The sequence below is a fragment of the Lepisosteus oculatus genome, chromosome 1, assembly GCF_040954835.1.
Source record: "Lepisosteus oculatus isolate fLepOcu1 chromosome 1, fLepOcu1.hap2, whole genome shotgun sequence".
Lineage (NCBI taxonomy): Eukaryota > Metazoa > Chordata > Actinopteri > Semionotiformes > Lepisosteidae > Lepisosteus > Lepisosteus oculatus.
Window position 1 is genome coordinate 33,156,657 of NC_090696.1, and position 12,297 is coordinate 33,168,953.

General features: G+C 38.0%; 1 protein-coding gene across 6 annotated transcripts in view; it reads right to left on the minus strand.

Moving 5' to 3' along the window:
- Positions 1-1,051: 1,051 nt before the first annotated feature.
- Positions 1,052-12,297, minus strand: part of LOC102692539 (tudor domain-containing protein 7B) — a 39,632-nt gene continuing 28,386 nt past the window's right edge. For all 6 annotated transcript variants that reach the window (XM_015345124.2, XM_069189370.1, XM_015345130.2 and 3 more), the window contains exons 11-17: positions 11,703-11,837; positions 8,469-8,552; positions 7,817-7,951; positions 7,001-7,111; positions 6,243-6,703; positions 3,265-3,425; positions 1,052-2,193 (exon numbers count right to left, since the gene is read on the minus strand). In XM_015345124.2, coding sequence (XP_015200610.2) covers positions 1,973-2,193; positions 3,265-3,425; positions 6,243-6,703; positions 7,001-7,111; positions 7,817-7,951; positions 8,469-8,552; positions 11,703-11,837 — 1,308 coding nt within the window. In that variant the 3' untranslated portion in view covers positions 1,052-1,972. The remainder of the gene's footprint in view (positions 2,194-3,264; positions 3,426-6,242; positions 6,704-7,000; positions 7,112-7,816; positions 7,952-8,468; positions 8,553-11,702; positions 11,838-12,297) is intronic.

Genomic DNA, 12,297 nt, shown 5'->3' on the forward strand with positions numbered 1-12,297 from the left:
CACTTTGATTAATTGTAATTTCAAATTTTACAGAAAATATGGTTTCTAACCATCAAATCTAAAGGAGATAAACATGTGGCAGAGAGTAAAGATGGTTCTTATAGTGATGGGGTAATTAGTATTACAGCAATTAGCATGGGGTCAATTAAATGACTGAATTTAGAAGTGCATGGGCAATAGCACATGGGTGGTGAAACCCCAGCCAAGCTTGAGCTTCTTGGTACGATTCCCTCCCCCATCTAAACCAGGGCTCCGGGACTGCACACATACAAAACAACCATACTTCACAGTGGGTTTAAGCATTTTCTTAAGAAGCAAGGTCCATGCAACTAGTGGACATGTTGAGTTAAATCCTTTAAAACCGGGAAAAAGGAAACCTTTGAAGGCCTCTCTATAGTTAGAGGCTTCCACTGCACTTCCAAAAAGTCTTATTTTTAAGAAAAACTTAGTGTAAATATCCAGAAAACACTAACATTACATTGTTTTACAAGAAATTACTTTGTCTGTGCAAGTTATGAGCACAGTATAACTAGCATAAAGTAAGAAATTATCCAGTTCTTAACTTAAAGGATATGTTTTGGTCTATTGCCTCCAGTGTATAAATACATCTACACATAGTATATCTTCATGAATCAAAGTATCGGCAAAAGATGTGCAGTCAAAAAAATTACTGCAGATGTTACTCATTAGCTATATTGACGCTTATATCCAGAGATACATCTGTACACTTTAACACAGTTGGTATATCCACACTCTCAACCAAAATAAGCCTTGTTAATGAGTGAATCTCACTAGTTTCTGAAATGCACTCCATTCCTGCCTCAGTGGTTTAAAGTTCTTAAATGAGAGCTTTTAGTTGTTCCAAGAGGAAACACTCTTGACTTATACACTACTTTAGTTTTTGGGATCAAACTCATTTTCAGCTGAGGAACATTCATTAGTAATAGCTGGTTTTCCATTATCATGGAAAAATTGCACAACCAATATTCAAAACTACTATAGACAAAAACAATACTATTAAACCTTTATAAAGTAAAATTCAGCACACCTCTCCCTTAATTAACTTTATTATACTCTGCATCTGCACTTTTGACCAGACATTTGCAAATAAAGTAATCTTACACAAGATTATACAGCAAATAGCCAACTTGGTCAAGACATTTCCTACATTAGGATAGAACGCAGCCATTGTCACATCACTGCTCAAATTTCTATGAGAAAAAAAAAAATCAAACTTATTTTAGTTAAACATGTAAACACTGTGCACAAACCTGCGAAATTCAAAATACCTTCCTTAAAGGTGCAGCAACTCCATAAAATGTCCAAATAAATTTAAAGTGAAAATAAATTGCTACTCTAAGTTAAATAAAACAAAGGACCAAAAATGTGGATTACAGTGAAGAAATTAATGTTTCTGGATAACTGCAAAACCTTGCATGTAATTATGCAGAACTCTGTAAACTTTTAATTATTGCTGTTTAAGACGATTTAGTCCCCTTAGTATTTAAAATATTTTAGGAGAGCCAGGCAACTGAACATTTGGTCTGTGGGCTTAGAAAACCTTTTGAAATCTTGTCTAGAGCAGGTAGGTAGCCCTGGTCCCACAATATGAAGTTTGATTCTGGGATGAGATGGAATGAAATGACTTGACTGAACCAATAAAGTGGATAAGTCACTCGATCAGCTGTATTTTGCAATTCAAACATGCTTCTAAAACCTACAGGAACCCTGCAAATTAGAGCAGGTTAAGCAGCTGTTGTCCTCATGACTTCATTGTAGTTCAGCAACAAAGTTGCTGTTTCATGATCAAACATTTAAAACGCATACGTCAAGAGCATGTGAATAATAGATCATTAAGACCTTTCACCTTGTGCAGTACATTATGATCTACAGAACTCTCGACTCACAAGGTTTTATAAGCCCATTTAGGATCTAACACAAAAGCAGACTCTTTCCAGGTTTGCCAATGACACTATGCAGCTTTTGTAAGTTCCTCAGCAAACTCGGACATGAGGTCGTGCACCCAGACATCCTTTTCTTCATGTGCCGTGTCCACTAGATAGACCACCACTCTCCTCTCCCAGGGGTTGGCGCCCTCATGGATAGCCTCTATCTGAGCTACCAAGGGCTTTTTCTCCACATGGTTTCGAAAAACAATGGAAACCTCCTCTGACCATTGCCTCTCCTTCACTCCTGTAATAGAAAAAAATTGATAAACAGTCAAGCACTATGTACTACATGCCCTGGTTTCCATTAGGCAAGAAATTATCTATAAATGTTATTTTAACCACAAATCACACACTTTAAAACATGGAATGGGGGTTAAGTAATGGCACAGTTAGACCCAAATGATTTTGGATGTTCACTGTTCCAGTCTCCATAAAATGAGTTTCATTGCAGTTTTATTCTCCACCTTCATCTGAAGCATCTTAACCTGGTGTTTCTATTTACTATAACTTTGTACTACAATATTCTCATCACTAGAGGGCATACTTTTGTATACTGGAGATGCAGTATTTTACTAGATTAGCCAGTTGAGGAATTCTCATTTACAGTGACTGACTAGAGACCAATTTACTCAGCAAGGAATTTATTGGAGCATCTGATTCAATGTTTCTGCTGTCAGAATAACGGTTCAAGTCTATCTTGGTAATTCACAAAGAATGGTCATAGGTTTACTATTAAAATACTGGAGAAGACCTTTGATGCCAAAGCTGAAAGTGATTATCATACCTCAATCAAATGACAGCTTTACACTGTTGCACATTCAGCATGTAAGAAAAGTTAGAATATAAAAAAATTAAGAAATATTTACAATGTTGGGACAATTTAGGAGGTTAGTGGTTTAAATTATGAAGAAATTTATTAGATTTTATAATTGTACACATCACTACAAAAATCTGACAGCCATTACTTAGAATGCAAGAAGACAGATACCTAGGTGTTTTTCTAATCTAAAACAATATAAGCATCTTCCAATCATACTATGAGATTTTGTTAGCTATTCATCACTAGACTGGATGATAAAGTCTCACAGTGGGTGATTAGGTCGAATGTCCAGTAAATCAAGAGTAATCATGCATATACTGCAGTCTGCATAAAATGTAAAAATCAGTGTATTTGTGCGAGAAGCAAAACTCGGCGTTAAGCCATTTGTACAATGTGCCATTTCAAAGTAACAAAAGGCACCAGGGAAACAACACCACAATTATTGCCCTGGAAGAACACTGAGAGCAGATACTGGCCACACCCTCCTGCTTTTACCTGCCAGCTGAGCTCTGACCCCCTGAAAGGGAAGCTGTCTGAACTCTTCGATCAAGGGCTGGAGCACTGTGCAGCTCACCAGCTCATGCTTCCCGTAGTCAAGCTCATATACCGATACAAGCCCATTAGTCAGAATCCCCTTGACAAGCACACGGTGCCAACTGGAAAACAAAAAGCATTTGGGAGCTTTAAACTCATTTGACTAAATTTAATAATAATAATAATAATTGCTTACACTTATATAGTGCTTTTCTGGACACTCCACTCAAAGCGCTTTACAGGTAATGGGGTCTCCCCTCGACCACCACCAATGTGCAGCATCCACCTGGATGATGCGACGGCAGCCATAGTGCGCCAGAACGCTCACCACACATCAGCTATCAGTGGGGAGGAGAGCAGAGTAATGTAGCCAATTCATAGAGGGGGATTGTTAGGAGGCCATGATTAGTAAGGGCCAATTGGAAGTTTGGCCAGGACACCGGGGTTACACCCCTACTCTTTTCGAGAAGCGCCCTGGGATTTTTAATGACCACAGAGAGTCAGGACCTCGGTTTTACGTCTCATCCGAAGGACGGCGCCTGTTTACAGTATAGTGTCCCCGTCACTATACTGGGGCATTAGGACCCACATGGACCGCAGGGTGAGCACCCCCCACTGGCCCCACTAACACCTCTTCCAGCAGCAACCTTAGTTTTTCCCAGGAGGTCTCCCATCCAGGTACTGACCAGGCTCACACCTGCTTAGCTTCAGTGGGTTGCCAGTTGTGAGTTGCAGGGTGATATGGCTGCTGGCTGAACCTAAATTTACTAGGTTATCCATGGGTCTTGTAAATTCAGTCTGGTCTTTTCTAAACTATAAATGTATACATTACCAGTAAAAAGTACACTTTTTATTAACCGATTTTTTTTGTGAGTGGCATAAACAAAACAGGTTTATCCCATTAAAAAAAACAAGACTGGATACTGCTAAAGTCCTTGTATTGGAAATAATGTTAGGTCTCTACGGATGGAGAAAAGCCTTTCAAACTGTGCTCACTGAAACATGATTCCAACTGCAATCACAATGGAATCACTTATCTCCTGAACTATGTACAGGAGTGTAATTACTGAAGTGGATACAGTTAAAGATTAACTGCTATCCTGTGAAAGTAATAAAAGAAGGAACTAACATACTGAGTAACAGTTTAATGGCCACAATTTTCACTGCATTCCGCCTTGAAAGATCTTATATGAAGATGGCCAGAATTGAAAAGTGGTAAAAAAAATTAACAAGCTTTATCAGCTTGTAATTCTAGTGTGCTTAAATCCAAAACTTAATAGTAATGAAATCTGCAGTCTGTAGATGAGAACAATGAATTGTGGGTGGTTTTAATTCAAGTCACACTGCACTTAAACAGGTTGGTTATGGAAGCTCAGGGGTGAGAAAGAATTAACAATTCAACACAAAGTGCAAAAGGTTAAGCTAAATCCTGAAGCAAGAGCAAGAACAGCTGTATGATTTGTATTTTTTTTTTTTTAAAAGCGCTGCATACTTTCAAAAGGGATCAGCCTTCTGCATCAAGACAAAACTGCACAGGTGAGGCAGATTAAAAGGGAACTGCAATGCTATTTATATTTGGGGTTAGAAAGCATCAGCATTGATGGTCTGTAATAAACTCACAATAACAGTGAAATGTACACAGTAAATTGGAGGTTTTGCAAGTTATATCACAAAACAGAATTTCCAGATGTGCACAGCACCATGTTGTTGGATTCTGAACAAGGCAACAAAACATCTGGTGACACGTTGGAGCCTTATTATATTGTGAACAAGCAAGCTTGTGAGCACATTTTTAATCCAATAGAAATATTGCTCTTGATTTCGAGACTGTTATGCTGACAAATACTACCTACTCGTTAACTGTGCTTGCAGACCATGGAACAAATGCTGCATAACCTCTACTTATTTGCTCCTACATTACATTATTCATTATGGTGACTAGTGAGCAGGAAGGGCAGGATAATCTCAATTCATGGGAACTTGAATGCAGTACTTTCACAAAGTTAATGATTGCGAATTAAGCATTTTGTAAAATTCTACAACAATGAATTTATTTTGTTACTGAGATCTAATAACCCGTCTTAGAAATTGGGACTGTAGTTCCACTTTAACAAATAAAGTAAGTAAAATGTTTTCTGTATGTAACTGTATTGGCTGACAATACATATCTGAGGGTAGGCCTAGGGTATGGGTCTCCAATCCTGGTCCAGGAGCAGGTCACCATCAGTTCAATTTCTGAACATATGAGACGCTTGTTGTGATCAGTTAAGCCAATGATTTATGGAATATAAACTGATTAATTGGTGAGCCATTTCTTAAAACTGTCATCTTAATTTAAAGAATTGATCTTTCTTAATCTATCAATTTAGAGGTGTTACCAATCTTTAGTACGTGGCCACAGTGGATTGTGGCAGGAGACCTCTAATCTCAAGCTTAAAATGTTACCAAAAATGTATTCAGCAGTACAATGCTTAATACTGACTCTACACCGATCAGGTGATGCTCAAATGTGTTCAAATCCAACTTGCAGGTTTTATACTAAGTTTTAAAAACTATTACATATATCCTAATAAAGTAATTGGTCCATGCATACTGTTCACAGAACTCCTGAAATTAACAAACCACTGCCATCACTAATTGTTTCCATCCAGGGTGAGAACAGAGGTTAGCCCTTCATCTGCTCATCCATGGACAGCATGTTGCACTATACTTTTTGGACACTGCAATAATGTACTGTGGTACTTTCAATCAGTGTATACCTATCCACATTTTGCACACATGCTGTACTTATTTTAAATTTTTAGTCTATTCTGATGTCTGTTTTTGCTTGTCTTGGGATGGGCTGCTGTAACACCTCAATTTCCCTTCAGGATCAATAAAGTCTTATCGATCAATCTCTATCTAGAAGATAAACATTTCCACATATTTGTCCAACTTACTTATTTTCCACTTTGGCTGCACATATTTGGTTCTTTTCAACAGGAATGGGTTTCCCCTCCATTTTGTTGTAATACAGGATCATTTCCCCCATCAGGACCACCAATTTATATAGATCCTTCCAGGGCTGGAAGACAAAGTGCCCAGGGTGGCAGGCCACCGACACAAAGATGTCCAAATTCTGCCCCACCTGTGGCAGCTCTAATAGAGGGGGGAGCAGAGAGGAAGTGGGGCTTAGGCGGTCCCCAGCTTCTGGCTGGGACTTCTTGGGGCTGGGGCTACTCGATTCAGAGCTGGTCTTAACTGGGCTCACAGAGCTGCTGCTGAGGAACACATCCTTCTGATGCTTCCACAGACTGGAGTCGGCAATCTTTTGATTAATGCTACCCTCCATGTCATAAAAATTCTTGGAGGGGAACAGGTAGATATGGATCAACCCCTTGGACTCATCCACTCTGGCTACCTAGAGAAAAATAAAAAATACATATAATGCAACTATGCACTGCTCTGAAAATGGCATATTAGGATAAAGTGTCTGTACTGCATAACATATCAAAAAGAATTGAACTAAAAAGCATTTTAATTTAAGGCTCCAAGCACACTTGCTTAAGTACAGTATTTTATATAGTCAGGCTTCATGCAAACAATCATAATAGTTTTAGTCTACAAGAACTTTGAACTGAGATTTGAAAGTCACCAGTTATTCTAACATACTTTCAAACTCTTGAATTCACAACTAAACTTTTCTGCTGACACTTGCCTTTATGCTACAATCGGTGCAGTTCAACACACTGTCTCTGAGCCACAGAACTGCTTCAGGGGTCCATGAGCGGACACTGACAGGAAGATCAGCCAGACAGCACTTCATTGCCTGGAATAAACATAATGGGGGTTAAGCCAGGTGGCTCTCTTGGAAGACTGCTCATACATGGGCAGAAACTATACCAATGTGGTACTGTATACAGTCTATTTTCAATTTACACTTCTGAAGCCAAATTAAAACACATTAAAGCAGAGAAACTTAGTTTTACAGAAACCCATGAAAGATGGTAGCAGAAAAGTTCTATAGTTACTACATATCTTGGACTTTTACAAATATACAATGTTGATTTAACCCACCAGGCAGATTTAGTCATGTAAATGACCATCAATACTGGCATCAACAGCTATGTAGAAATTAGTTAATTGCAATGCAGACTTCATAAAATAAGATTTCATTTTCAATACTGTATATCCGAGACCTACGTTGTTTATTTAGCAAAAACCAAAAAGGTAGAAATGAGTGCTTTAGTGATGCGTTATGCCTTGCATTCTCTTACATCTTCATAAATTTGCATGCACTGCTTAAGACACTTTTCTCCATGCTAAGAAGTTGGGTTCATTTAAAACAATGCACAGGGTTAGTCTAAATGAAGTTGGCACTTTACCTACTGTAAAAGTACAAGTTTTCATGATAGAGCAGTAAATCATTAGTACTTGTATTAAAGAGAAACAGAAAAGGGAAGTTTTATTCAAGTTCGCTCTGAATGCAGAATTAAATAGCTTTTTGTCTGCACTTAAACTTTTCATGGCTGACCTGTGGAGGAATTGTCACAAGCTCCCGGAGGAAAGGAGGTGGGATTTCCCGGAGTTCAATCACCTCAACCGATGCAGGAACTCCCAGATCCAGAAACTGGATGTCCAGTACACGGCTACCATGCAGATTTGTGATCTAAAAAGGTGAAAACATTTAGCACACCTGACATGGAAGGTAACCAGGTATTGGTTTCTTATCTACATTCTGCCCATGATGCCTAACATAACCAGTATGACCAAATATATAATGGGCACTTCCACAGTACCGAAAAGATCATTAAACTGTATCAGCCTTAAGTGTTATGGTTACTTAAAAAATACTGTTCTCAAATTCTTACTTAATTTGGAAGCTAGTTCTAGAACATCACATTTATTTATAGCTACACCTACATAAAAAGGGCACCAATGGAATCAGGTCTTTCCTGAAAGACTGATGTGTGATGCACATGTTTTGAGAATAGTTGTGCCACACCTTTTTAAAACTTTAATTTGCTGTTGAAGAGGACTAAGCCTGGCATAAAATAAATCTTTGCCCTTTTTTTCTTTTAATTCTTGGATGACTCTTTTGGGGACAAAAGCTTGTTGCTGGCACCCCCCAAAAAGCTAATCTGCTTTGGTAATGATTTGAGTTACTCAATGAATAAAGAGCTCACCTCCACTCGAGACCACTTTCCTTTATATCGGGCCAAGCACCATTTGCCACAGAAGGGTTTGGAGACCAAGGCCTCTGATGAAATCTGTCAATATAAATTGTTACTGCTTTTGCTTGAAGCTTCCTACCTTTTCCTTGAAAGTTGGCCGTCACAGTACAGATGATTAAACCGTAATAAAAACACCATAATGAAGGGAATTATAATCCTAGTCATTGGGGAACATGCATTTCTCTCACAACTAAGCTTACCAACTGAAGACTTTAGGCAATTCTCTACACAGAACTAGGTTTCTGAAAATATCCTGCTTCATCTTCATGAAAGCCAGAAGACCATAAGGTCCCTTGAAGACTAGAATTGAAAACTACTACTATAAAGGCAGATTCTGCAATAATCATGGAGCTTAATTACTTAAATTCAAATGTTTACTTACTGTATACACAGAAAAAAGTTTAGAGAGACCCCTAAAGTTTGGTTTCCTATATTTTAAATTAAATACTGCTTCAGCCAGTACTCACTTCTAAGCAAATACCAAACCCCAAAGTAAGCTGACTGTACTATTATCTCAATCTGTGCCAAGTTTAATCATACCCTTAAAATACTGCTGGAATTTGTGTTAATGGCACATTTACTTCACTATTATAACCGAAGTGGACCATACTCATGCTTAAAATACAGGAATGGTGCTCTGAATGATCTAATCTTTGGCTGAAAACAACAAGCACAGGAGGTCTCCGATATTCATTAGGGACTAAGTGTGTAACCTTTGCCCATATGACAAGGAAAGAGATCCCCCCCCCCCCACCCATAAGTCAGTAGACTATAGAATATTTTAGAAGTGTGCCCACTAGAAGCAACAAATACAGTACAGAGGGTCCCATTATAATCCCAGGTTATGTTTCTCAAATAATGCAATTTACTGCAGAATGACTTGGAAAGGGGAATTAATGTCCATGAAGAACGTGTTGGGAACATCCCAAGCTGATTACAGTTCAAACCGGCATATACCTAAAACCCATCCAGCCCTTTTTGAATTGTGGTCTTGTCAAAACCAACAAATTCAAAAATCTCAGCAACATATTGTGTAGTGGTACAAACATTCATGTCGTGGCATAATTCATAATCACAAGAACTTTTTCATTTCAGGAAGAGCACAAAATGATCAACAAGCCACCCATGGTGCTGGCTTTCAGTACCTTGAAAAAGGATGAAAGTGTGGGGAACTTTTAGGTTAACTTTATTGCAAAATGACATATAGCAGGGACCACGTGTAACAAGTGCCTTGTGTTTATGCCAGACAAGTGAATGGTGTACCTCTTTTCTAGGATATTTTAAGAAACATAGGTTTTAAATCAGAAACCTTCCTCTCCCACTTAAACATCTTTACAATTCTTAACTTCCAAAACCCAGCATGACTGTCTTTTAGTGGCAGCTGCCTTCTCCCAGCAATACCCCTTGTTAAAAATGTATTTTCTATTTCCTAGGGCAGTTTGCATTGACAAAAAAAAAAGACACTTAAAAACAAAAAACACTATCTCTGCTACTAGGTCGGGCTCAGTGCCACTCAAGATTATAATTTGCATAATCAGGTGTTAGGATATACTGGAACATAATCTCCATTTGACCTCACTACAGGTCAAGACAATGGAGCAAGCCTGAGATTCACCATACCACACTTGATCCAAAAATAGCTGAGGCGCACTACATCCCACATTTTCTGTCAACTATAATTGCATAAAAACTTCATGACACCTCAAGTGTCAGGCATATATTGCTTAAAATACATTAACACCTTTAGCTTTATTGTAGCTGTATTACCACACCTTTTGTATCATTTTATAACCTGCATAACCAACATCTTTTTCTGGTCTTGCTTCCAGCTGTCCATAAGGATACTCCAATAAATATAAAATCAACCAAACATTTTTCTGTACATTCTTATTGATCCAAACTCACTTATTGCGGTCAACCATTCCTTAACACTAAAGCATGTACTAGTATATGTAGCTGTATTGGCAAGACTACCATGTGTACCAATACGGATCACTGTTGGTAGCCGAATTATGCCATCCTTTACTACCCAGGAAAACGTCTGGGTCTATCCAGTTTGAATCCTTTCTTGTTAGCGTTTTCAGTGCCTCTTGCTGTAAATATCTATTATACAGCACAGACAATGCAACATGTTTGCCTAGTTTGATCTTCAAATATTTACAAACAATCTAACTACGGCCTCAGTCTTGTTTCATATTGCCTCATGTGTGCATCTTCTCTTACGTGCATATTGTCTGAAAAAGTGTACATTGCATGTTAGCACTGTTACATTTTTAGTTGTGGCTGAAAAGCATTCTAGAGGTGTCAAAGGCAAGCTAATGCTAGGAACTTCATAGTTTAATACCATGTTACATAATTTACAATCCTATTTGCCTGAATTAGTTTTATTAATAAAGTACTGAACAGTATATTGAAACTAAGTTTATTACAGTGCTACTAATAGAACAAAGTAACAAAACCATAAACCACTTTCATTCAGTGTAATTGTGTGAAAACAACAATGCCTATCCAGTGTATTTCATTATTCATCCTCTCATTTCCCATGGTTGGCAGATATTAAAGTATAAACAAATAAGCTATAAAGTATGTTTTTCAGTACTGGATAAGAAAGTAGTTTCAAAACAAACCTTTATGGTGTTCCTGAGCAGCTAAAATGAAGGCACTCGCTTGAACATACTGCAAATATGAGCTTTATGATTAGTGACATGACGTAGCACCAAGCCTGGGTCAGATCACTAGTTGTCTGTGACTGGGATTCCCCAGGCAGTGACACTGGCTGAGCTCCCACCTAGGGCAAGATATGATGGGATTTATCAGCCAGTGTGCTCTCCTGTGACCTCCTGTACACTTGTGGCATGCGACTTAATGACTGCACCACAAGTTAATTGGCACAGAATCCCTGGTATAGGGATGTGTTGTCTATGATGCATTAAGCGAATGACTTAAAGGTGTTGGACAAAGAAGTCTACCAATGCTTTATTCTTCTACACTCATTTCTATTCACAAGATACAAAAGCCATGAGCCAAGACATGAAAATCACCTGGAGCCCATTCTAAATCAGTTAGGAAAATAAGTTTAAAAGACAGAACCTGGTAATTATGTGCAATTCCATTACGTTTAAAAACATCTGTTATGTTAACAAGCTATAGTACAAATACTATAGCAATTTTAAATCCAGTAGTTACCTTGGAGTGGAAGTATTTCTCCACTTTCTCCAGCACTTCACTTAGTTTGGTTTGACCTCGGCAAGGTAACTGGCAGTAAATGGTTCCATCAGAACAAATGTTTGTCACAGCAACATTCATATACACACTGTTGACCTGTAAAAAAAACCATGAAGCAAAACCTGTAAAACCAGTAGATTCACAAGCAATGGTTTACTCAGTTCTTCCTGGATATTTGTAATTTGAGAACAGCACTTGATAAAAATGAAGATAAAATAATCATAAACATTTGTGTACACATCAAACTGGGTTAAGATGTCTTATTCACACACTGCAAGCTCCATTTCTAGAGGGAGTATAACATGCACATTTATACAATTCTTCCTAGCACTTTTGCCAGGACTTTACACATAGGACAACCAAGATGGGCAGAGTAAGGTCTTGTAAGTAACCCTTACTTTATTATTTTAATAAAATGTCCAACTTGTTCAGTTCAGAAGAGGACACTTGCAGTTTTACTAGAAGTTGAATAAATGATCAATTACAATAAATGGTATAACCAGAGCACTGCTAGGAAAGGTAGATTGTTTGAAAATGCTAATACTGATGCAGTAAA